Genomic DNA, 26,514 nt, shown 5'->3' with positions numbered 1-26,514 from the left:
TATTATTATTATTATTATTATTATAGATTTATCTAATTATTATTATTATTATTATATATTTATCCACGCATTATTATTTTTGTTATATATTTATCTAATTATTATTATTATTATTATTATTATTATTATTATATTTTTATCTACGTATCATTATATATTTATATTTTTCTTGATGGCAAAATGGCAGCAATTCTGATGACTTATCGGTTGATTTAATATATATTATATTTTATATATTATTATTATTATATGTAATATTATTATTATTATTATCATGTCATTATTATTATATATTTTAATATGAATCATATACTGATCCCCTTAACAGAAGAATAAAAAATGTGAATTCCAGGCAGAATATTTGATTTATTTACAGTAAAGGTACTTTGTTCAACTTCACAACAGAAAAATTGGCAAAATATTGGCAGATTGTTTTTTGTTTGTTTGTTTGTTTTTTTGCCAATTTTTTAAGGGGGGAAATGTTTATTTGAATGTCAGTATCTTGGTCTTATGTGTAAAGATGTTTTTGTTTTTGTTTTTTTCGTTTTTTACAAAAAAAAAAAAAAAGGCTAAAATGTGCCGGTTATAAAATATCAGCAAATTAATCGGTCGGGCCCTAATCAATATCTCACTCAACAGTGTTGTAGTTTCACAGTAATAACGCAGGAAAATGGGCGGGAAGAAAGCACAGCTGTACCTTATGTTTTGTCCTCCTCCCGTGATGTTTTGTTTTGTTTTTTGTTTTGTTTTTACGGCTAAATGGCGCCATCAAGTGGCACTCTCCTTCCACTGCAGGGGAACAATCTCGCCTGATGTTGTCAAATGCTGCTTGCCATCTAGTGGTGGGGATCTGAAGTGCACATATCTCAAAACGTGTTAACTCAAGTTTATTTCTATAGCGCTTTCAAACAGCCTGAGCTGTCAAAAAGCAGTTCACAGAAACACAAAAAAACAACCATAACATGGAGGCGCTTGTATCTCAAGGCAGCACTCATTTGATTTTCGGTGCAGCCCAACTAGTCTAAATACAATATTTTCTTGAATATTGCATGAGTGCAATATGAGTTAAGAAGCAAAAATCCAGCAGTTTTTATTAATATCAGAAAGAAGGCGGCCATTTTGCCACTTGCTGTCGAGTGAAAATGACATCACAGTGGCAAAATGGCCGCCCTGAGATGGATTTTGCTGCTTAACTCATATTCCATAAATGAAATATGAATCAGAATGTCATGTTTGGACTAGTGAGATCACATGTAACGTTTTATCGTCAAGAAATCGTTTAAGGTTGACTTCCACTTCAATAAATTCAGCCTGTGAGATTTGTGACACAGTAAAGGGATACTTGAACCCATTGAGCCATTTTCAGCAGTAAAAAGTGAATATTTTGTCGATAATTAATGTGGTCGACTTGCTGTCGACTGATGACGACATCACCTGTGCTACCGGCCAATCATGGCTCACCTATTTTCTGGGTTTGTTCAGTAAACTGAGCCATGATTGGTCTTTAGCACAGGTGATGTCATCAGTCGACATTAAGTAGAACAATTACTTTTTAAAGGTACTAATTGTATATGAAAAATGATAGTTACCACATTATTTATGGACAAAATATTAAGTTTGTATGTTGCGTTCACTTGCTTTCCGAGTTCCATGAAACGCCGCCCCCACATAAATTGCGCAAGATTTTTAGGCTGGAAAATTATAGCTAAGTTAGTTAAGTAGTTCAGTTGAGCTTTCAAGGTACGTCCAAAGATGCGACTTACTAGAATACACGCGCAAAAGACGCCACGTTCACGTTCTACTTACGAAGTTGCACTTTTTGTGCGGCTCGTTTTCTAAATTGACCTTGACTTGTGTTTGTGAAATTGCACGTATGAGATGCGCGACAAAACGTGTCAGGATGGAGACGTGCTAAGTGCCGTCTGTGAATCTCTGGCGCCCCCCTGAGGAAGTGACGTGCTTTTGCGAGGAGGATTTGCAACGTTTCCGAAAACCAGGAAGGAAATTAACGGGACGCGCTTGGGCAGAACTTTCCGGAGTGCAAAAGTTTTGACGGGCGTTTTGGCTATTTCTGCTCCTTGAGGACTTTGACCAGAATTCCGTTGATGATGTGAGAAAATATATTTTTTTTAGTTGAGGTGATTCTGAAGTTTTTTTATTTTTTTTTATTTTATTTTTTTATTTTTTTTGAGGCGTGTGAATTCTTGAGTCACGTTAGCGATCGCATTTTTGTTGAGCAAGCTTCCTCTTGACGTGATTTTCATTTGAAGGAAATTCAAGGAATAAAAACCAAGAATTCAAATTTGGAAATTGCTTTTGGTCTTCCTCTTGACGGGGTAATGAATTCAGATCTTAATGATGATGCTTTTGTGTCCTTTTTACATGATCAAGACGATATTGAGTTTGCTTATGTTGCTGCATGAAAAAAATGTTATTCTTTCATTAGATAAATAAAATGTCATATCTTTAGATATGTGTTAAATATCGCAGTAATGTTCATTCCATGTCCCAAGAGCCAGCTTCTGTAGCCGGGGATCAGCCCGGCAAGGTAAATCCTTTCTTTTAATTTGGAAGGCCGGACCATACTTCTGTTTCCTGTTCACGTCTCTGTTTGTCATTTGGCTTGTCCATTTAATTTTTAGCTTGTGCAAAACAGCGTTAACTTATTAATGTCTATCCAAAACAATCTGTCAGAACATAAGTTATTTTTAACGGTCACTCTCGTCTCACGGGTAAACCAACATGCCATTGCCGGCAAAAACGTCATCTTGGATTGGACTTGGGTGATTGTACTTCTCCAGTCTCCTATTGAGGTGGATTACAACGTTTTGTGGTAAATGGCGCCAGCTACTGCACAGGAGGGGCATAACAATTAGTAGTCCTCTGATTGAAACAAATGCTGTCCGACTGCATTGCAAGACGTGCGGCACCACTTTCGCAGTGCCGTGATATGTCAATCATTTGGCACCTGGGGGTTCAATCACATTTGGGGGGGGGGGGGTCTGGGGGGCAGTGCCACCCCGACCTCGCCTCTGGCTCTACCAATATTTGGATGGATAAAAAACACAGTCAATTATTTGCATGTGCAATTATGTTTTAATATCTGAAGGGCATTTGTTTGAGTTCTCGGGAGAATTTTATATATGTGCCCCGCCCCCCTTTCCCCCAATGTGAACATGACTACCTGATTACAAATATAGCCACGTGCCCATTTATGAGGGTGTGTGCACTTGCGCAGCCACATTTTCTCACTTCTTCGTTTTGGCTCTCCCTTTTTCAAACGTTGAATTGAATTTTGTGCAGGTTAGAGGTTGAATAATGGTGATGAAAAGTTTGAAATTGGCAGAGCCGAGCGGCTACTCGTTACCAACCCGAGCATGATATTCTGGAAGGAAAAATGGACGAGAGGCGCTTTGCTGCTGCTCGTGGCACGCAACTTGAGTTGCGTGTAGGAGGGAGGGCCTTTTTATTGAACACGCCCACTCCACAGGTGGCCTGATCATGGCAAAAGTGGAGCAAGAATTCAATTCCAAATGACATTTGCCCACCATTAAATCAATAAATACAAACAATTATGGAGACACATAACCAAAAAAAAAAAATCATTTGATAAACGGGGGGGTGTAGTTTTTTTTAATCCACCGCAGTATCGATTGATTGCGTTATCAGAAATAAATTCACAAGTTTAACATATGCTACATTTTTGAACGATCATTTAGCTTTGTTGGGCTTCAGCAACTTGTCACTAAATGTCTGCCCGTGTCTTCTTCTTTTTCTTCTTCTTCTTCTTGGTGGGTTTTGAAGATACGACTTTGCCATCAAAAGAAACGAGTTCCACCCGTGGCCTAAGTGGGATTATTTGCAGAGGCATTTTTGGATGGCCGGTGTAAAAGATGGGCAAGAGTAGTCCGCTTTCATCATAATCCTTCCAGTAATTGTGTCCTTTGGAATATGTGCTGTATAATTCAACCTTTGTCAAAGAATCAGAGAATGAAAGTAATCTTTTGGCAGGGTCCACATGAACTCTGATCCTCTGCAGCTTCATGGGCGGGTCATGAATTTTTTTCAAATATGAACTACATATGTATTTGCCATCATAGAATGATATCCGTAGCTCATGGTCTTGATCGTCATCATCCTGATATTCTACCCCCACGTGCCAGGCATTGTTGTCTCCCACCTCGACATCCCACGTGCGCCATCCCACATCGGAAGGAAAGCCCCACACGTAACCGTGCACATATTTGGGCATTGGCCATTCTTCCAAATCGAAACTTGTTGGACACTTTCCAAGAAGAGTCACGCTAGTCAGGTCTTCAGACAGGCTCATTTCGGAACAGGCCGTGTTGGGGTTGAGAAGGACGGGACTGTAGGAGACTGTCTCCTTCATTCGCTCCCACACGTGGAACTTGAGGTTGCCCACATGATCGATTTGGCTCAGCGGAGAATTGAATATGCATAAACTGTGCCAGTTCACCTCTTGAATTCTGCTCATTGCAGTCTTGAAATTCTTCATGAAGGAAACGTGGCCAGAGATTGTCAGCAGTTCTTCCGCGCTTTTGATCACGTCTGATAGAGTGGCTATGTCTCTGTCGAGAATTTCAGTATCCTTCTTGATTCTTTGATTGTCCGCCTCCTCATCCTTCCTCACAGCAGCCAACCTGGCCGACTCCTCAACCTGCAGGAAGCGATGAAATTCCTCAAAAGTCTTCTTAATCTTGCTTTCAATCTGCTCCCTCTGAAGCTTTATCACCTCGGAATGTTGAATCCGCTCGTCTCGATTATTTTTCCGACTTCCTACGATATTGTGTAGAAACGAAACTCTATTCAGGAAACTCACTCTGGACTCTCGCGCAGCTTCATCAAGGGCACGGAACTTGTGGCCAGCGTGGATTTCTTCATCTCTGCAGATGATGCACACCACCTCCTGGTGGTCCTCGCAGAAGAGATTCAGTTCCTCCTCGTGCGAGCTGCAGATGTCGTTCAACTCCACTGAGTCTTGTGTAAAGGCCTTACACACTTTCCTCAGTGCCAAGTTTGAAAATGGATCCGTCGATTGGCACCTTTTCCGACACACTGGACACGATTGATCTCCTTTCTGCTCCCACCACTGCCGCACGAACACATAACAGAAGCTGTGACTACACAGCAGGATGACAGGATCTTGAAAGATGTCCAAGCAGGCCGGACAGCGGAGATTGTCCTCAACTGTCCCGGCCATGGTCTTCGTCAAGACACTGATTCCGTCGCCAAGCTTTCAAGCAAGTCTGAGTCTGTTTGCGTTGGCTTGCCACTTTTGTTCTTGTGTTGTGAAACAGGATCTCAGCAGGTGTGTTTGACTTCCTGATGCCATCGTCTGCTAAGTGGATGTTCAAGTTGCCACTTGGCAGCTTTTCATTTTGGATTTTTAAGCTTCAACTTAAGCTCGAAGAGGCAACGCGGGTCCCCCTTCCCATGGGCTCACCACCGGTGGGAGGGGCCAAGGGGGTCGGGTGAAGAGTGGGCTAGGCGTAGCCAAGGAGGGGGACCTTGGCGGACCAATCCCCAGCTACAGAAGCTGGCTCTTGGGACATGGAATGTCACCTTTCTGGAGGGAAAGGAGCCCGAGCTGGTGTGTGAGGCCAAGAAGTTCCGACTAGACATAGTCGGATTCCTCAGCAGAATCAAGCCCGAGTTAAAGTGTTAATTGGAATAATCGTGTTAAATCGTTCACTTTTTGTTCAAAATAATACTTCTGTGAAAAAAAAGTGATTGTTTCACTAAAGATAATATGACACATTCATCACCTCTGCCTCGAATTTACAATCAGAGGTTAATGTTATGACCAGCTGTATATGAAAAAGAGAAAATCTACCTCATTCTGAGCATATCCACGTACTTTTTGTGGGTGCAAAGCAGTTGCGTCATCGTTTTGCTCGCATTCGCACTTGCCATCATGCTCGTCTTTCACTCCTCACTGTCTTGCGTCTGGTTGACCCCGGGTTTTCACCGGATGCGGTTGCGGTGCGGTTGCGGTGCGGTCCGGCGACGCAAGCAATTAGATTCCATTCATTCGAATGGTGCAGTTCACACCGCTTGCGGGTGCGTTGCGTGTCGACTGCGGAAGGCTTGCGGCACGCCGCAGGCCTTCCGCAGTCGGATAGACCTATTTTCTATTTTTGCCGGACGCCGCAGCGGTAGGCCTATATGTGTATATATATATATATATATATATATATATATAGATAGATATATATATAGATATATATATATATAGATAGATATATATATAGATATATATATATATAGATAGATAGATATACATATATATATATATATAGATGTATAGATGGCAATGAATGAGATGAATGACCATGTATAGTAAGTTGGGTTTTTTTTTTTAATTAAAAAACTAAGGAGTTTTTTTTCTTCTTCTTAAAACGACCATGTATAGTAAGGCGTTTTTTTTTTTTTAAACGACCATGTACTGTATAGTAAGGCGTTTTTTTTTTTTGTGCGTTTTTTTTAAACGACCATGGAAAGTAAAGTGTTTTTCTTTTGTTTGTTTTTTTTGTGTGTTTTTTTTAAACCACCATGTATAGTAAGGCGTTTTTTTGTTTTTTTTTACGACCATGTATAGTAAGACTTTTTTTTTTTTTTTTTTTTAACGACCATGTATAGTAAGGTGTTTTTTTTGTTGTTGTTTGTTTTTAAACGACCATGCATAGTAAGGCGTTTTTCTTTTGTGGGGTTTTTTGTGTTTTTTTTTTTTCCTTTCGTTTTTTTTTTTAAACTACCATGAATATTACAGCGTTTTTTTTTCTTTAAATTGTCCATGTATAGTAAGGCGTTTTTTTTTTTTATTAAAAAAACTAAGGCGTTTTCTTTAATTTTGATTTTGTTTTTTGACCATGTATAGTAAAATGGGGGTTGGTGGTCTGGTTCCTGGAGTGCGGCTAGAATGGGCCGCTCTGCTGGGTGAGCTTGGCCGGGCAGCGCTCAGGAGTCATCAAAAACTACAAGTGCTGGCAACGGTGGTGTGCTGAGCTGACTAGAATCGAAGCTAAAATTGCTTGAAAGCAGTGGGCCGAATGCAAGCCGATCTACTCTTCTGGAAGCCACAACATGTGTGAAAGCTGATTCGAGGTCAGCGAAGACGCTACTGGTGAAAGCGAAAAAATGTGCTTGCCTTAGCTGCTCGCCTGGCGGGGTCTGCTGGTGGCGTCTGGGGACAGATTTACCAGCTCCAAATGACTGGGACTAGCCACAATCTACACACGGACATTCAAGATGAACTGAGCAAGCAGTGTCTGGGATAGTAAGGGGTGGATAACGATAAAAATCAATGACTATTCTAAATAATGTATGACTGATGCATTATAGTAATGGGTCGATGGGGACGGGTCTCGAATAAGCCTCGTCTTCTCCCCGTCAGCCCTTCTTTCGGATGTCAATGTTGCAAATGTGATGTGATTGATGTAAGCTGTCATGAGTCCGAAAGGAAAAAATGAATAAACCAAACCAAGTGGTTGCGGCCGTGATTGGTTAAAACTTGTACAATGCCGCATCATCCAATCAGCTCGAATTATTGTACAGAATGTCCCGCCTTTTCCCGATCAAATTACTGTGGAGAGGTACCAGATGGATACCATCTGGCTTTTGCCAGACAGGTTACTACTACATGGTAGTTAAAAACAAAAACAAAAAAAAACGCCTGACTCTACAGGTGCTAAAGGATGGAAGATTGGCAGGATTTGAATGGATTTTTAACTGTAAATTGAATAAAATTGTAGTCCGTCCTACTTCACAAAATGAATCATTTTTGAATAACGGTATCCCCTTTTTGTTTTTTTCTTAAAGCCCACCGGCCAACCAGATTGAAACTGGATGGCTTTTTTTTTTTTGTCATCTGGACAGTCATCAAGCATATGAAATCGGAATTTTGCGAGATGGATTGAAAACACATTCTGGAGGTTATTTCTTTCATATTTCATTTGAACAGAATTTGCCTCATTCTGAAGAGCCTTGAATAGATTGCTTTTGACTGTCCATGAAATCGCTCTACAGCAGGGTCACTTGATTAGTCTGTACTTTAGCCAAAAGGTCTGTATCTAAAAAAAAAAATAATATTTATAACCTCCCGAAGAAACTCAATGATTTAATGCATTTTATGACTACAATGTCAAATGAAAAATTGTTGAATGAGTAAAAATACTCGGATTTAAAAAAACAACAACAAACAAACAAAAAAAACACGTAGCTGACCACTGGTTTGTGCGAACAAAGGGCGCCTGACATATTACCCAAAATTGACCTCAAAATAAAACAAATGACTCTTTTTCGGTTATTTCTAATGCATTACTAAGGCGATCTGGGTAAATAAGACCCCTTAACCGGAAGCATAAGAGCCGGTGACCGCGCATGCACAGTTGCAATTCCGATTTATTTAAAATGTTTAAAGTTTAAACTTTAAATTCTGGATGTACTGTTTGATACACATTAATCACAAAATTTTCCCTGCAGTTTGTTATTCACGACGGTTTTTATTAATATTTTAACAAGATAGCGCCTCGATTCAGCTGCGACCCGGAAGTTAAACACCACCCGGAAAAGGAAGTAGTGAATTCTTTTGCACTGCCAAAAAAAAAAAAAAAAAGTTTGGCTTGGCGTTTTGTTTGATTATAGCACGCTAGTCGACATTTTTGATTGTTTACCTGCACGGAGGCGTCCACAATAAAGGAATATTGTCTCCACGTCGGCTGCTGCTCGTCTACCTGCAGGTCAGCTGAAGAAAAGTGGCGACGTATTGTGGAAAGGTAACTCGTGCTCAACTTTTCCACGTTTTCACTGCATGGTACCCTAGAAGTATATTTTTGTTTAGAAAGAACCATCGTCTCATATTGAGGGTGTCCTCGGTTGACTTGATTAGACAAAAATATTTATGTGCGTTTACACAATCTAACGAGACACGACACGATACGATTTGGCCATGTAAAATGTGTTTATTAGTCTACTTGTCAATAACGAGAAATTGTGAGATAATATTAAATACAAAAAATAGCACAGCAGGATAAAAGAAAATCTAGTTTGAGCATTTGAAAATGTTTAGATTGTTTCTGGTGCCTTGTGGGATTAGTTGATGCTGCATTCGAGGATGTTCGGAATTTATCCGACTTGCTTTTTCCCGAAAGCGTTCGAGGCGAAAGTAAACACCAAACTGGTGGATAGTGATTTACTTTGTTTTGTTTTGTTTTTTATTTCGGTCCTCAAAACTAATTTTGACCCCAGAAAACGCTCTCTCGCAGATTTCCTTGATATTTTATAGGCATATAGTTCCCCGTATAATTTCATGCAGGGAGATAACGGCATACCGTCACGTACGTTGTGTTACGTTAAGTTAATGTCGATTATTTATGAATGAAGAAATGTATTTAGTCTTATACTCGATTAAATTGTGTGTTACCAGTCACTTTCTGCGTTTCCCCAGTAACCTGTATATATAACTGGATAGCCGGTAGCCCGTACACGCCCGTACAAGCTGTTGAAGTCACAGGGCGGCCATCTTGCTCCTCCCACCTCGCGAGCAGACTACTGTATAAACGATACACGATACGTACAGATGAGACATGCTGCTCGTAGACAGTTATAATTCCTTAATTAAATAAAATATAAATGATTCCTCCTGTAAACATCATTAAACATATAATTTCTACATGTATTTAAGGCAAGTTGTAAAATGTCTGAAGTTCTATTATGCTTAATGAATTTAAAACATCAGAGATCATGTTGTTTATGCTAAGTATAGTCTCAAATATTCTCCAATTTCGATACTGTAAATGTATAGGATTGTATACCGAGAAACGTTTCTTGGGAGGAGCAATATGGCGGCCTTGCGGCTTCAAAAGTATCGGCCTATCGGCTATCCAGTCATATATTTAGATCAGTTGCGTTTCCAAATGGGTGCCGTTGTAAAGTGAGGTCACATTGTAGTCCGTAGGTGACGTTGGACTACTTTTTTGCAAGTGTGATTTCCAAATTCAATTGGGCGTTGCCGGACAAACTTCCTGGTTTGAAGTCGGAAAAGTCCGACCGTCCTCGAATGCAGCATAAGTTCCAGAGGGCGGGGCAGGACCGGTTGGCGAAGGCCGGTCTTGTGCGGGTGATGGGCGTGAGAAGGGTGGAGTCAGCGGAGCGGAGTGAGCGGGAGGGGGCGTGGCTTAGTTTGGAAGGCACTCACCTGCTTGCTGACTGCATGTATCACCTTGCATTCTATGAAAAATCATCAACAGACAGAATGTCATCAAAACTTGAATAATATGACATTTAGGAAGTAGTGATGTGAATATTTAAGAGTTTTTCAATTGTATGAAAACTTTTTGTTTTATGCAAATGAGCAGTTCTGATATGCAAATGAGCTTGACTGACCGCTTCCATTTGTGTTTTGTTGACATGATAGAGGCCGTTTGGGACACGGATGGCTCTGTGACACAAGCATACACCTGGAAAGCTTCTTTTCTACAGGTGAGTCGACTTTTTTCACATACTGTGCGCTTGACCAGGTGTGTCTGATGCCACTTTGTCATTTGTCAGTGCACGCTGACTTGCTGCTTGATGTACTTGGACAAACAACAGAACAACATTCAATGCTTCGCAACTTGTGCTTTTGTAAAAAAAAAAATCACAAATGATTAAAAAATGAATTAAATTAATTGGAAAATATAAACAACTTTTTTTTTTTCAAATGTATTTTAAAAAAATGCCTATTTATTAAAATAAATACTATTTATAAAAAAAAAGTTAAATCAAAGCAACTTCTTTTTTCAAATTATTTTTTAAAAATTGTCTACTTATTAAAATAAATACTATTTATTAGGGGTGTGAATTGCCTAGTACCTGACGATTCGATTCGTATCACGATTCACAGGTCACGATTCGATTCGATACCGATTAATCCCGATAGTCGATTGTTGCGATTTTTTTCATTCAAATTTAGAAAATACTAATCAGTAAGCTTGTAGAGTGTAAGATTTATATGAAAATGTATTATTTATTTATCTGAAATTTCAGTCTTATAGAGGTTGTAATCTGTTTCATGTTTGAACAGCATTAGAATAAAATATTAAGGCTTAATGTTCCGTTCATATAACATCCTTCCATGCTCAAGGTGTGAATCCTAAAAAAAAAAAAAAAAAAAAAAAATCGATTCTGCCAATTATTGAATCGATTCGAGAATCGCGCGATGTAGTATCGCGATATATCGCCGAATCGATTTTTTTTTTACACCCCTACTATTTATTAAAAGTTAAATCAAAGCAACTTCTTTTTTCAAATTTTTTAAAAATTGTCTACTTATTAAAATAAATACGATTTTAAAAAAAGTTAAATCAAAGCAACTTTTTTCAAATGTATTTAAAAAATGCCTATTTATTAAAATAAATACTATTTATTAAAAAAAAAGTTAAATCAAAGCAACTTCTTTTTTCAAATTATTTTTTAAAAATTGTCTACTTATTAAAATAAATACTATTTAAAAAAAGTTAAATCAAAGCAACTTTTTTCAAATGTATTTAAAAAATGCCTATTTATTAAAATAAATACTATTTATTAAAAAAAAGTTAAATCAAAGCAACGTCTTTTTCAAATGATTTTTAAAAAATTGTCTACTTATTAAAATAAATACTATTTGTTTAAAAAAAAAAAAAAGATAAGTCAAGGCAAATTTTTTTTCAACTGTATTTTAAAAAAGTGCCTGCTTATTACAATAAATACTATTTGTTTAAAAAAAAAAAAAGAAGTTAAAAGCACATGTCCATGAGCATTGAACGATGTACTTGTTTTGTGGTTGCGCGTGTGTCGGCGTTTTGCAGTCGATGAATCGTGTTTGGCCGATGGAGAGTTGTCAGTTGCTTTTTTTGGTTGCGCTCATGTAGCCAATGACTTTTACAAAATGGCCAAATTGTGAGCTTGTTGTTTTGACTCATGTATATAGATTATGATAATTGATAGACAAGTGATGAGGTGTCAGTAGATGGCCTCAAGTGTACCTAATCAAGTGTCCAAATATTAGGTACACTCTCAGTCTGATTTCTTGACCAAGTGGACTTCATTGATTGACAGGTAGATGATGTCAACTTTAATGTGTTGAAGGCATGCGTGCGGCTTCAAATGCTCATGTGAATAGTTTGAAAAATTGTTCTGCTTTTACTGATGATTGCACATACTTGCCTTTGTTTATGATTTTTAACTGAGACATTTCTAATGACAATTTGGCATCATGACTTACTGTCATTTATTTTTATTTTTTGGTTGTGCTATCTTGCAATTGGGCTTAGCTGCGTTGTGAGTCATTTGATGTGAACGACCATTTTGTTTTTGCTTGTTTTGTGTCAGGACGGCGGACGTGTTGGCCGAACACGCGGCCGACAGACTTGAGGACACGCGTCCGTCCGCGCTACATTGACAGCTCATGGACAGGTGTGTGCGTGCGCTATTTGAAGGCAAATGTTGTGCGTGATGTCACGAAGCCTCTTGCTTGATGTACGACACGCAGCAGAACCTCATTCGATGCTTATGAACGTGTGCTCGATTCAATGCTATTGTTGTGCACAATTGTTGCAAAAATAATGCTTCAGGTATTTTTTAAATCAATCGATGGATGTTATTTTTGCACACTTGTGGAAAATAATAGTATGAAAACAAATGTTGCGCACGTCCAGAAGCATTGACTGATGTTATTGTCTGTTAGTTGTTTTTTGTCCGATGACGAGATGGCTGACTTTCACTCACGTGACATCACGCACACACAACATGGCGCAAGCAGTGTTTGTAACGTGAGCGCAATATGAAATTGATGTATTAAAAAAAAAAAAGGTCAAATATATTGTTGAAGTGGAACGCGCGTCTCTGTGTCTTCTTTCTGTGACGTGTTCAAAGTGTGACAATTTGTGTGTGTGATGCATTCAGGTGCTTGTATTGACAGGATTGCAAGTGGATTGTTCAGGTTGTCTTTGAAGATTTTTGGCCTCCTGTCCGAGCTGGCTTTCTCGCTTCATTTTTCAAGGCCAGGTGGCGACGTTTTAAGCATGGATCGAGGAAGCCTGCTCCGACCGGAGGCCAAAACTTCTCCGAGGACAACTTGAACAATCCACTTGCGATCCATTTAAGGCCGGAAAAAGAGCATTTTTGCTCCGATTAAATTTCATCATGCAAATTAAGGGGCATAGCTCCACCTACTTCTTGGAAAATATGTAATTAATTTGTATAATTGACCACACCCCTCAGAATCAACCAATCAGCTGGCTGTATGCTAATTTATTTGCATAACCACACCCACTTTTACTCTCAAAATGGTCAAAAATAAAAAATTTGCATAGACACGCCCACTTATGCAAATCACTGGCACATAGTAATTTGCATGAACCCCGCCCACTCACAGAGCCACCCAATCAGATTTTGCTACTTAACTAGGAAACCACCAATCAGATCCCTTCCTGCTCAGTAATTTGCATAACCCCACCTCCCGTTCAACTTGGCCACACCCCTTTATTTTACCAGATACATTTTTATCAAACATTTCAAGAAATGTTTTGGTTGTATTACAAGAGTTGAGAAAAGATGTAATTTGTGAATTTTATTTTATTTTACATGTTTAGGGCAAACTGAAAAAAAAAAATACAATTTAAAAAGTACCAAAAAAAAAGAAAATAAAAACTGAATTTAGAAACAAAAACTTAAAATTAAACAAAAATAGCGAACTGGGAAAAAATTAAAATGAATACCTTAAAATTTAAGACTACAAAAAAAAAAAATAAATCTTGAAGTTGGATGACTTGATTGGCATCTCCTTGTCAGCAGGTGAAGTCGTGAGCCAGCAGGAGCAGAAGGTGCCGACCTAAAGACAAAAACCACATCAGTGAGTCAAGTCAACTTGTGCAGCAAATGTTTTGGAATGTGATGAAACTCACCAACCAGCACATAAAGGGATCCCACAACGTTGGTCCAAATCGCTCACACAGCTGCATCGCCAGGAAGGCCGCTATGTTCCTCCTCGAAACCACATTGGAGGATAATCAAGAAGAATCTGGCCCAGTCGAACCTGCGAGTCAATTCTGGGACTGTCAGTGACAACGCTGCATTCACAGGAAGCTGACCAAGAACAGTTAAGTCACATTGAAAGAAGCGCACAAGAACCAGGCAAGCTTCAACTTCACTTTATTAAACATGTGGCAACAATCAAAAAAAAAAAAAAAAAAAAAGTTGCAGGATCTTTGTGGCCAGCCAGTTTCTCCATGACCAGAAATGCTTTGGCGCCACCTAGTGGACAATAGAAGGTAATCAACGTCAAGATTTCAGCACAAAAACAAAAAGGTAAATGTGCCTTTTGAGGGTCCTGAGTGAAGCACAGTTCAATGCAGCTTGGGGGGGGGGGGGGGAATAGAAAAAAGAAAAAAAAAGACATTTTCAAATATGTTTTATCCAATGTTCACGTCAGCCATTTTGTTTTGCAGCCTGCTCAAACCCAGCCATGGCCACAATTATTGGTCCTCAGGCAGCTCTGCTTCAAGTCAAGAGGCCATTTTTACCTGCAAACAGGAAAAGCAACAAAAAAAAAAAAAGCAGGATGTCAGTAATGGTCAGTGCAAGTCTCATGACATGTCCTTTACCCTCCTTCAGTCATCTTCACCATGTGCTGGAACAAATTAAAACATGAAATCAAATTTTAACGTGTACGAGTGTTTGTGTCTCACCAGTGACGAGAACAGGACTCAGCTGGACACCTGCGGCATGCTAGCTGGGCTGAAAAACACGCTGACATTACATAGCTTCGAAATATGGCAAGCACTTTTAGCCAATGGAGGGGGGGGGAAATAGGGCAAATAGACAAATTGATTTCAAGGGGAGTCCATTCGCTTCAAGATGCAAACCTGTGGACAAACGCTGGCAACTTACCTTCTGCCAAACTGTTCTCTTCTCCTGGAAAGGGGGAAGATAAAGTGCCTTACTTAAGTTTCCAAGTACCGTTTAATAAACTAAGAAGTTTGAACAAACAAGTACTTACCGGCCGCAAGCATTTATTGCCAAACATGTCAAATAAACGAGTTTGTGTCATTTTAGCACGTGTTTGACGTTCATTGTTGGAGCAAACATTTTAGCTAACATGCTAGCAAGGAGTTTGCACGCTGAAAAGGTCAACATGTTAAAACATCTTAAAAAAAAAAAAATACCAGTGTAAAAAGAATTTAAAGTCCACAAACCTGTTGTCAAAGCTTTTGGTCATCTTGCCGAGATGCGTGGAGAGCAGCAGTTGGACGATGTCGACTTCATGCTGGTGATGAAAAAGGAAGGTCGCTCGTTTGATTAGTCGCACCTTAAATAGGTTTTCGTCATCACGTGCATTTTTTTTTTAAAAGCTTTATTTAACCAAGAGAACAAAACAATGTCTTTCAAAATTCAGAAGAAAAAAAATGGTCTTGCCTGACGCGGGGCTCGAACCCTGCTCGTCTGCACCGGAGACCGTGTCGCTAACCATTCGCCCAAATTGGCTTACTGGTGTTTTCCCTTCTAGTCGTCATTATGCCATAGAGGGACAAATGGTGACCCGCGAATTATACAACTGATTCTATGAATAGAACCGAAAATCCGAACGTTGTCAAAGCCGAGATGGTCGAGTGGTATACGACATTGCCTTCGGTTCACTTGTTCTCGTGTTCAAGCCTCGTTTTCTGCAACCTTTCCATTTCGTCTTTATGTTAGTTGGAGGCTGCGCAAGCGAGGTTCGAACCCGAATAGCTTGAACCGGAGGCAAAGTTTTATACCATTCGGCCATCATAATTGAAGGTGCTCGGCGCTCTACCTTCTGTATTTGTAGGATTTCCGCATGAGTCTATGAAGCCAACAAATGCGATAGGATCCGGTTTTAGAGACGCGGAAACTTGGCCGAGTGGTTTGTAACAAAGTTCCCGGATTCCAAGGTGCCGTGTTCGATACCAGGTCTTTCCTGCTTTTATGGGATTATTTCTCAAATGATTGAAAATGATGGAGACGCAGGGATCGAACCCGATAACACCGGTGCCGGAGTCGTTGTTTTATTCCATTCGGCCAGCTGCTCACAATGGTTTCGGCAAAAATTAATGAAGGTGATGAGTATCTATCTTGTAATCCGAAATTGAGTTGACTTGTTCAGGGGCACCCCAACCTTCACCAGAATTTAACGGCATCAAATGCTTCTTTCTTTTTGTAATTATTTTTTTATGGCTATTACTTTCAATTCCCGCATCCTGATAGTCGGCTACGCAATCTAGTAGGAATCGAATGATTGTTTTAAACAGCTCACGAACAAGTCAACCCTTTTCCCACTCTGAATGTAGTTACTCCAGTCACCCACAGGAGGGCAGTATTGCATCGTCTCTCACTTGCTTCCTCTCATCATTCACCACGACTTTGAGCACCAACCACACGGACGACTATATTGGCGGCTTTAATGATGCGCGTCTTATCACGGCACGCTTATTGTTTGATCACATTATTGAACAATTACATACGAGCCGAAATACTGATGTCCGAAACCGTGCGCCGTCTTCTGGAGACATGTGGTACTGCACGCAAACCACTCATTTCTGTGTGGAGGACTTTTATTCCAAACAACTTTTGAACCCGATGGCCTCGAACAGTGTTTGTCAAGCCCTGGTCCTTCCTCGGGGCACACTATCGATCCAGCCTGTTTTCCACTTCGTCTCCATATTCCAAAGTGGGTGAGGATCGTCATCAGGCTTCTCCAGAGCTCGCTGACGAGCTGTCATTGGAATGACACGCGTTGGCAAAAGTGTTTGTTGGCCAACACAAACCACACCACATCTGGATAGATTTAAATAATTTTTGTATTTGCACAAAACCAAGATCAGGAGGAAAAAAAAGGGCATGAGGTGAACACAAAACACTTAAAGAAAAGAAAAAAAGTCCAGACGACACTTTGTCTGCTTTCAAAAGAACAAGTCAGTCTGGCGATTAATTTATCAGTGCTCATCAGGAAGTTAAAGTTTTCACCCTAAAACTGCTTCTCAAACTAGAGTCCACAAACTGTACGTTTTTATTTTTCTTAGAATAAAAAAAAAAAAAAAAAAAAAAAAAACGAGGTGTAGTTTGAAGTCAAGCAATTGCTCGGGGCCCTTTAGCCAGCAGGGGCCCCCAGAGGGCCAACAGCTGACCGTCAAATTCAGTCAGGTTTCTTTTTTTTCTTAAAAACATGTATAGTTAGGCTGGTTTATCTTTTTGTTCTTGTAAATTATCATCAAAAGCTTTTATAAAAAAAAAAAAAAAAAACATAGTAAGGCCGGGTTTTTTTAAACGTAAAAAAAAAAAAAAAAAGTATCGTAAAGCGTTTCTTTCTTTTTTAATATATAAACGACCATGTTTAGTAAAGCATTTTTTTAACAACCATGTATAGTAAGGCGTTTTTTTAAAAAAAAAAAACATCCATGTATGGTACAACATTTTTTGTTCACACAAAAAAAAAAAACATAGCAAGTGTTTTGTGAAAAAGATTCATTTCAAGTAAAAAAAATTAACGTTGACAGCAATACTTTATGTTTTTATTACAGGTCAAAGATAAACAGTTATTTCTTCCAAAAAAAAAAAAAAACAATTCAGAAAAAAACGATATTGATGCCAAAACACAATGATCTAACTATGAAATTATCCAAGCATCCATTTCCAAATGTAACATTTTTCCAAATTGAGTTATTTACAAGTTCGTATGCAGTCTTGTCCACCTTTTATGGCGCAAACTTTCTTTGGGTGTGGTCGAGCAGGTGAAAGCATTGTCGTCCTTTTGTGCAAACACGATGAACACAAATCACCAGGATGGATCATCATCATCATCATCATCTCCACGTCTTCTCACTGTTGTGCACATTACAAATGAATAAAAATCACCATAAACATATTTACTTCTTGCAATGTGAAGAAACAAAATATTCTTACCGTTCTTTACGCTGCAAACAGGAGAAGCTTGTGTGGTTGTTGTGCTGGATCCGCAATAATGTAACGTAAGGGAAAAGGTACATGACAAAAAAAGACTTTTTTTGTTGCTGCACTTGCATTTAATATCACAAGCCTGGTTTCCTTATCTGACGGCATCCAATTTATCTTTCATCATTTCATTTATTCAGTGCTTTTTTTTGTTGTTGTCGAACTCCACATGCTCCACGTTCTTCCTTTACTGTGGGCTTCTTCTACTCCGCCTACATGCTGGCCCTCCTTTGATCAAAGCTACTGTCGCCATCTGCTGGCAACTCCACCTCTTACTATTATTTTTTCATCTCAATACTTGCTATATGTATATATATTAGGGGTGTGAATTGCCTAGTACCTGACGATTCGATTCGTATCACGATTCACAGGTCACGATTCGATTCGATACCGATTAATCCCGATACGAATGGTCACGATTCGATACCGATTAATCCCGATACGAATTTATAAGTCGATTGTTGCGATTTTTTTCCATTCAAATTTAGAAAATACTATCAGTAAATTTGTACATGTACACTGTAAGATTTGTATGAATATATTTATCTAAAACTTGAGGCTTATAACCGTGAGCCACTGTACACAAACAGTTTGCAATCTGTTTCACATTTGAACAGCATTAAAATAAAAATATTAAGGCTTAATGTGCCGTTCATATAACATTCTTCCATGCTCAAGGTGTGAATCCTAAAAAAAAAAAAAAAAAAAAAAAAAAAAAAAAAAAAAAAAAAAAATCGAAAAAAAAAATCGATTCTGCCGATTATTGAATCGATTCGAGAATCGCGCGATGTAGTATCGCGATATATCGCCGAATCGATTTTTTTTAACACCCCTAATATATATATATATATATATATATATATATATATATATATATATATATATATATATATATATATATATATATATCCATCCATTTTCTTGACCGCTTATTCCTCACAAGGGTCGCGGGGGCTGCTGGCGCCTATCTCAGCTGGCTCTGGGCAGTAGGCAGGGGACACCCTGGACTGGTTGCCAACCAATCGCAGGGCACACAGAGACGAACAACCATCCACACTCACAAGCACACCTTGGGACAATTCGGAGCGCCCAATTAACCTGCCATGCATGTCTTTGGAATGTGGGAGGAGACCGGAGGGTATATATATAAAATATCACGATATTGTGATTATCGTTACATCCTGACTTAACGTACTGGTTTGTTTTTTTTTTTTGTTTTTGTTTTTTTTGTTTTTTTATGAATGCCTGACTTTACATGGTCATGTTTAAAAAAAAAAAAAAACACCTTAAAAAAATGCCTTACTTATGGTGATAAAAAAAAAATCTATCTCAGTATACCTGGTCATTAACAAAAAATGCCTTACTAAACATGGTTGTTAAAAAAAAAAAAAAAGACAACAAAAAAAACCGCTTTACTATAATTGTCATTTAAAAAAAACAAAAAACCTTACAGTTACTATACAGAACATGGTTGTTTAAAAAAAAAAAAAAAAAAAAAGCCTTACTATACATGGTAAAAAAAAAACCGCCTTACTATACATGGTCGTTTAAAAAAAGAAAAAAACTAACAAACAAAAAAAAAACACCTTACTATGGTCGTTAAAAAAATGGCTTACGATACATGGTCGTTTAAAAAAAAAAAAAAGCCTTACTATCAATGGTCGTTTAAAAAAATAAATGCCATGGTCACAAAAAAAATAAATAAAATGCCTTGCTATACATGGTCGTTTGAAAAAAATCGCTTTACTATACATCGTCGTAAAAAAGAAACAAAAAAAGCCTTACTATACATTGTCGTTTAAAAAAAAAGAGCCTTACAGTTACTATACATGCTCAAAACCCCCCGTCATTTAAAAAAAAAAAAAAAAAACATAAAAAAAACGCCTTACGATACATGGTCGTTTAAAAACAAACAAAAACAAACAAACAAAAAAAAAACACCTTACTATGGTCGTTAAAAAAAATGATTTACTATATATACATGGTCGTTTAAAAAAAAAAATGCCTTACTATACATGGTCGTTTAAAAACAAAAAATGCCATGGTCACAAAAAAAAAAAAAATGCCTTGCTATACATGGTCGTTTGAAAAAAATTGCCTTACTATACATCGTCGTAAAAAACAAACAAAAAAAAGCCTTACTATACATGGTCGTTTAAAAACAAACAAAAAAACAAAACAAAAAAAAACACCTTACTATGGTCGTTAAAAAAAAAAGCCTTACTATACATGGTCGTTTAAAAAAAAAACACCTTACTATGGTCGTTAAAAAAAAAAGCCTTACTATACATGGTCGTTTAAAAACAAACAAAAAAAACAAACAAACAAAAAACACCTTACTATGGTCGTTAAAAAAAAAAGCCTTACTATACATGGTCGTTAAAAAAAAAAAAAGCCTGACTATACATGGTCGTTTAAAAAACAAAACAAAAAAAACACGCCTTACTATACATGGTCGTTTAAAAAAAAACAAAAAAAAAACATTAAAAAAACGCCTTACTATATATACATGGTCGTTTAAAAACAAACAAAAACAAACAAACAAAAAAAAAACACCTTACTATGGTCGTTAAAAAAAATGCCTTACTATACATGGTCGTAAAAAAAAAAAAAAAAAAAAAAAAAAGCCTTACTATACATGGTCGTTTAAAAAAAAATTGCCTTACTATACATGGTCGTTAAAAAAAAAAAAAAAAAAAAAAAAATTGCCTTACTATACATGGTCGTTAAAAAAAAAAAAAAAAAAAAAGCCTTACTATACATGGTCGTTTAAAAACAAAAAAACAAAAAAAAAAGCCTTACTATACATGGTCGTTTAAAAAAAATGCCTTACTATACATGGTCCTTTAAAAACAAAAAAACAAAAAAAACAAACAAAAAAAACACCTTACTATGGTTGTTAAAAAAATGCCTTACTATACATGGTCGTTTAAAAAAAATGCCTTACTATACATGGTCGTTTAAAAAAAAAAAAACAAACAAAAAAAACAAAAAAAACACCTTACTATGGTCGTTAAAAAAAATGCCTTACTATACATTGTCGTTTGAAAAAAAAAGCCTTACTATACATGGTCGTTTAAAAAAACAAAAAACAAAAAAAAACAAAAAAACAAACACGTTACTATGGTCGTTAAAAAAAAAAAGCCTTACTATACATGGTCGTTTAAAAAAAAAAAGCCTTACTATTCATGGTCGTTTAAAAAAAACAACAAAAAAACATTTAAAAAAAAGCCTTACTATACATGGTCATGAAAAAAAAATGCCTTACTATTCATGGTCGTTTAAAAAAACAAAAAAAACAAAAAAAAACACCTTACTATGGTCGTTAAAAAAAAGCCTTACTATACATGGTCATTTAAAAACAAACAAAAAAAAACAAAACAAAAAAAAAACACCTTACTATGGTCGTTAAAAAAAAAAAGCCTTACTATACATGGTCGTTAAAAAAAAAAAAATGCCTTACTATACATGGTCGTTTAAAAAAAACCAAAAAAAAACACGACTTACTATACATGGTCGTTTAAAAAAATAATGGTTTACTATACATGGTCGTTAAAAAAAAAAAAAAAAAAAAGCCTTACTATACATGGTCGTTTAAAAAAAAAAAAAAAAAAAAAAAAAAAAAAAAAACACCTTACTATGGTCGTTAAAAAAAAAAAGCCTTACTATACATGGTCGTTTAAAAACAAAACAAAAAAAAACACCTTACTATGGTCGTTAAAAAAAAAAGCCTTACTATACATGGTCGTTTAAAAACAAACAAAAACAACAAAAAAAAAAAAACATCTTACTATGGTCGTTAAAAAAAAAAAAGCCTTACTATACATGGTCGTTTAAAAAAAAAAACAAAAAAAACACGCCTTACTATTCATGGTCATTTAAAAAAAAAAAGCCTTACTATACATGGTCGTTTAAAAAAAAAAAAGCCTTACTATTCATGGTCATTTAAAAAAAAAATGCCTTACTATACATGGTCATTTAAAAAAAAAAAAACTTAAAAAAAACGCCTTACTATATGGTCGTTTAAAAACAAACAAAAAAACCCCCCTTACTATGGTCGTTAAAAAAAATGCCTTACTATACATGGTCGTTTAAAAAAAAAAAAAAAAAAAAACACGCCTTACTATTCATGGTCATTTAAAAAAAAACGCCTTACTATATGGTCGTTTAAAAAAATTGCCTTACTATACATGGTCGTTTAAAAACAAAAAAACAAAAAAAAAAGCCTTACTATACATGGTCGTTTAAAAAAAATGCCTTACTATACATGGTCGTTTAAAAAAAAAAAAAAAAAAAAAAAACACCTTACTATGGTCGTTAAAAAAAATGCCTTACTATACATGGTCGTTTAAAAAAAAAATGCCTTACTATACATGGTCGTTATACATGGTCGTTTAAAAAAAAAAAAGCCTTACTATTCATGGTCGTTTGAAAAAACAAAAACAAAAAAAAAACAAAAAAAACACCTTACTATGGTCGTTAAAAAAAAAAGCCTTACTATACATGGTCGTTTAAAAACAAACAAAAAAAACAAAAAAAAACCAAAACACCTTACTATGGTCGTTAAAAAAAATGCCTTACTATACATGGTCGTTTAAAAAAAAAATGCCTTACTATACATGGTCGTTATACATGGTCGTTTAAAAAAAAAAAAGCCTTACTATTCATGGTCGTTTGAAAAAACAAAAACAAAAAAAAAACAAAAAAAACACCTTACTATGGTCGTTAAAAAAAAATGCCTTACTATACATGGTCGTTATACATGGTCGTTTAAAAAAAAAAAAGCCTTACTATTCATGGTCGTTTGAAAAAACAAAAACAAAAAAAAAACAAAAAAAACACCTTACTATGGTCGTTAAAAAAAAAAGCCTTACTATACATGGTCGTTTAAAAACAAACAAAAAAAACAAAAAAAAAACAAAACACCTTACTATGGTCGTTAAAAAAAAAAGCCTTACTATACATGGTCGTTAAAAAAAAAAAAATGCCTTACTATACATGGTCGTTTAAAAAAAAAAAAAAAAAACACGACTTACTATATATGGTCGTTTAAAAAAATAATGGTTTACTATACATGGTCGTTTAAAAAAAAAAAAAAAAAACACGACTTACTATACATGGTCGTTTAAAAAAATAATGGTTTACTATACATGGTCGTTAAAAAAAAAAAAAAAAAAAAAAAACACCTTACTATGGTCGTTAAAAAAAAAAAAGCCTTACTATACATGGTCGTTTAAAAACAAAACAAAAAAAAACACCTTACTATGGTCGTTAAAAAAAAAGCCTTACTATACATGGTCGTTTAAAAACAAACAAAAACAACAACAACAACAAAACATCTTACTATGGTCGTTAAAAAAAAAAAAGCCTTACTATACATGGTCGTTTAAAAAAAAAAAAAAAAAAAAACACGCCTTACTATTCATGGTCATTTAAAAAAAAAAAGCCTTACTATACATGGTCGTTTAAAAAAAAAAAAGCCTTACTATTCATGGTCATTTAAAAAAAAATGCCTTACTATACATGGTCATTTAAAAAAAAAAAAACTTAAAAAAAACGCCTTACTATATGGTCGTTTAAAAACAAACAAAAAAAAACCCCTTACTATGGTCGTTAAAAGAAATGCCTTACTATACATGGTCGTTTAAAAAAAAACAAAAAACAAAAACACGCCTTACTATTCATGGTCATTTAAAAAAAAACGCCTTACTATATGGTCGTTTAAAAAAATTGCCTTACTATACATGGTCGTTTAAAAACAAAAAAACAAAAAAAAAAGCCTTACTATACATGGTCGTTTAAAAAAAATGCCTTACTATACATGGTCGTTTAAAAAAAAACAAAAAAAAAAAAAAACACCTTACTATGGTCGTTAAAAAAAATGCCTTACTATACATGGTCGTTTAAAAAAAAAATGCCTTACTATACATGGTCGTTATACATGGTCGTTTAAAAAAAAAAAAGCCTTACTATTCATGGTCGTTTGAAAAAACAAAAAAAAAAAAAAAAAAAAAAAAACACCTTACTATGGTCGTTAAAAAAAAAAGCCTTACTATACATGGTCGTTTAAAAACAAAACAAAAAACAAAAAAAAAAAAAAACACCTTACTATGGTCGTTAAAAAAAAAAAGCCTTACTATACATGGTCGTTAAAAAAAAAAAATGCCTTACTATACATGGTCGTTTAAAAAAAAAAAAAAAAAACACGACTTACTATACATGGTCGTTTAAAAAAATAATGGTTTACTATACATGGTCGTTTAAAAAAAAAAAAAAAAAACACGACTTACTATACATGGTCGTTTAAAAAAATAATGGTTTACTATACATGGTCGTTAAAAAAAAAAAAAAAAAAAAAGCCTTACTATACATGGTCGTTTAAAAAAATGCCTTACTATACATGGTCGTTTAAAAACAAAAAAACAAAAAAAAAAGCCTTACTATACATGGTCGTTTAAAAAAAATGCCTTACTATACATGGTCGTTTAAAAAAAAAAAAAAAAAAAAAAAAAAAAAAAAAAAAACACCTTACTATGGTCGTTAAAAAAAATGCCTTACTATACATGGTCGTTTAAAAAAAAAATGCCTTACTATACATGGTCGTTATACATGGTCGTTTAAAAAAACAAATGCCTTACTGTACATGGTCGTTTAAAAAAAAAAAAGCCTTACTATTCATGGTCGTTTGAAAAAACAAAAACAAAAAAAACACCTTACTATGGTCGTTAAAAAAAAAAGCCTTACTATACATGGTCGTTTAAAAACAAAAAAAAAAAACAAAAAAAAAACAAAACACCTTACTATGGTCGTTAAAAAAAAAAAGCCTTACTATACATGGTCGTTAAAAAAAAAAAAATGCCTTACTATACATGGTTGTTAAAAAAAAAAAAAAAAAAACACGACTTACTATACATGGTCGTTTAAAAAAATAATGGTTTACTATACATGGTCGTTAAAAAAAAAAAAAAAAAAAAAAGCCTTACTATACATGGTCGTTTAAAAAAATGCCTTACTATACATGGTCGTTTAAAAACAAAAAACAAAAAAAACAAACAAAAAAAATACCTTACTATGGTGGTTAAAAAAAAAGCCTTACTATACATGGTCGTTATAAAAAAAAACAAAAAAAACAAACAAAAAAAAAACACCTTACTATGGTCGTTAAAAAAAAAAAGCCTTACTATACATGGTCGTTTAAAAACAAAAAAAACAAACAAACAAAAAAAAAACACCTTACTATGGTCGTTAAAAAAAAAGAAGCCTTACTATACATGGTCGTTAAAAAAAAAAAAAGCCTTACTATACATGGTCGTTTAAAAACAAACAAAAAAAACAAACAAAAAAAAAACACCTTACTATGGTCGTTAAAAAAAAAAAAGCCTTACTATTATTCATGGTCGTTTGAAAAAACAAAAACAAAAAAAAAACAAAAAAAACACCTTACTATGGTCGTTAAAAAAAAAAGCCTTACTATACATGGTCGTTTAAAAACAAACAAAAAAAACAAAAAAAAAACAAAACACCTTACTATGGTCGTTAAAAAAAAAAAGCCTTACTATACATGGTCGTTAAAAAAAAAATGCCTTACTATACATGGTCGTTTAAAAAAAAAAAAAAAAAACACGACTTACTATACATGGTCGTTTAAAAAAATAATGGTTTACTATACATGGTCGTTTAAAAAAAACAAAAAAAAAACACGACTTACTATACATGGTCGTTTAAAAAAATAATGGTTTACTATACATGGTCGTTAAAAAAAAAAAAAAAAAAAAAGCCTTACTATACATGGTCGTTTAAAAAAATGCCTTACTATACATGGTCGTTTAAAAACAAAAAAAAAAACAAAAAAAGCCTTACTATACATGGTCGTTTAAAAAAAATGCCTTACTATACATGGTCGTTTAAAAAAAAAAAAAAAAAAAAAAAAAAAAAAACACCTTACTATGGTCGTTAAAAAAAATGCCTTACTATACATGGTCGTTTAAAAAAAAAATGCCTTACTATACATGGTCGTTATACATGGTCGTTTAAAAAAACAAATGCCTTACTGTACATGGTCGTTTAAAAAAAAAAAAGCCTTACTATACATGGTCGTTTAAAAACAAAAAAAACAAACAAACAAAAAAAAAACACCTTACTATGGTCGTTAAAAAAAAAGAAGCCTTACTATACATGGTCGTTAAAAAAAAAAAAAGCCTTACTATACATGGTCGTTTAAAAAAAAAAAAAAAAAAAAAAAAAAAAAAAACACCTTACTATGGTCGTTAAAAAAAAAAAAGCCTTACTATTATTCATGGTCGTTTGAAAAAACAAAAACAAAAAAAAAACAAAAAAAACACCTTACTATGGTCGTTAAAAAAAAAAGCCTTACTATACATGGTCGTTTAAAAACAAACAAAAAAAACAAAAAAAAACCAAAACACCTTACTATGGTCGTTAAAAAAAAAAAGCCTTACTATACATGGTCGTTAAAAAAAAAAAATGCCTTACTATACATGGTCGTTT

At 35.2% G+C, this 26,514-nt stretch overlaps 1 protein-coding gene and 3 long non-coding RNA genes across 8 annotated transcripts; 1 reads left to right on the top strand and 3 right to left on the bottom strand.

Moving 5' to 3' along the window:
• Window positions 1-3,745: 3,745 nt before the first annotated feature.
• LOC144005354 (zinc-binding protein A33-like) lies at window positions 3,746-5,221 on the bottom strand. Its single transcript, XM_077503479.1, has one exon. It carries the CDS (start codon window positions 5,219-5,221, stop codon window positions 3,746-3,748), a length of 1,476 nt encoding a protein of 491 aa, XP_077359605.1.
• A 3,383-nt stretch (window positions 5,222-8,604) lies between these two features.
• On the top strand, window positions 8,605-14,696 carry LOC144005529 (uncharacterized). Of its 5 annotated transcripts, none has more exons than XR_013279599.1 (6): window positions 8,605-8,795; window positions 10,436-10,500; window positions 12,370-12,453; window positions 13,834-14,137; window positions 14,236-14,309; window positions 14,487-14,696. It is a non-coding gene; the product is annotated as an uncharacterized LOC144005529 (long non-coding RNA). The 5 variants fall into 5 exon arrangements; XR_013279596.1 differs by having other exon boundaries at window positions 14,236-14,346; XR_013279598.1 differs by having other exon boundaries at window positions 13,834-14,309.
• On the bottom strand, window positions 14,167-15,350 carry LOC144005531 (uncharacterized). Its single transcript, XR_013279600.1, has 5 exons — window positions 15,234-15,350; window positions 14,929-14,952; window positions 14,727-14,775; window positions 14,357-14,393; window positions 14,167-14,292 (listed from the first exon to the last, which is right to left on the bottom strand). It is a non-coding gene; the product is annotated as an uncharacterized LOC144005531 (long non-coding RNA).
• A 2,195-nt stretch (window positions 15,351-17,545) lies between these two features.
• Window positions 17,546-18,258, bottom strand: LOC144005228 (uncharacterized). The gene is made up of 2 exons (XR_013279528.1): window positions 17,959-18,258; window positions 17,546-17,877 (listed from the first exon to the last, which is right to left on the bottom strand). It is a non-coding gene; the product is annotated as an uncharacterized LOC144005228 (long non-coding RNA).
• Window positions 18,259-26,514: the final 8,256 nt, after the last annotated feature.

Source organism: Festucalex cinctus, chromosome 17 (genome assembly GCF_051991245.1).
Source record: "Festucalex cinctus isolate MCC-2025b chromosome 17, RoL_Fcin_1.0, whole genome shotgun sequence".
In the NCBI taxonomy this organism is placed as follows: Eukaryota; Metazoa; Chordata; class Actinopteri; order Syngnathiformes; family Syngnathidae; genus Festucalex; species Festucalex cinctus.
Note: the sequence above shows the minus strand (reverse complement) of the source record. Positions and strands in the feature narration are given on the sequence as shown.

Bases quoted from the DNA above. Each gene is read 5' to 3' on its own strand.
- LOC144005354 (XM_077503479.1), bottom strand. From the start codon at position 5,221: ATGGCCGGGACAGTTGAGGACAATCTCCGCTGTCCGGCCTGCTTGGAC.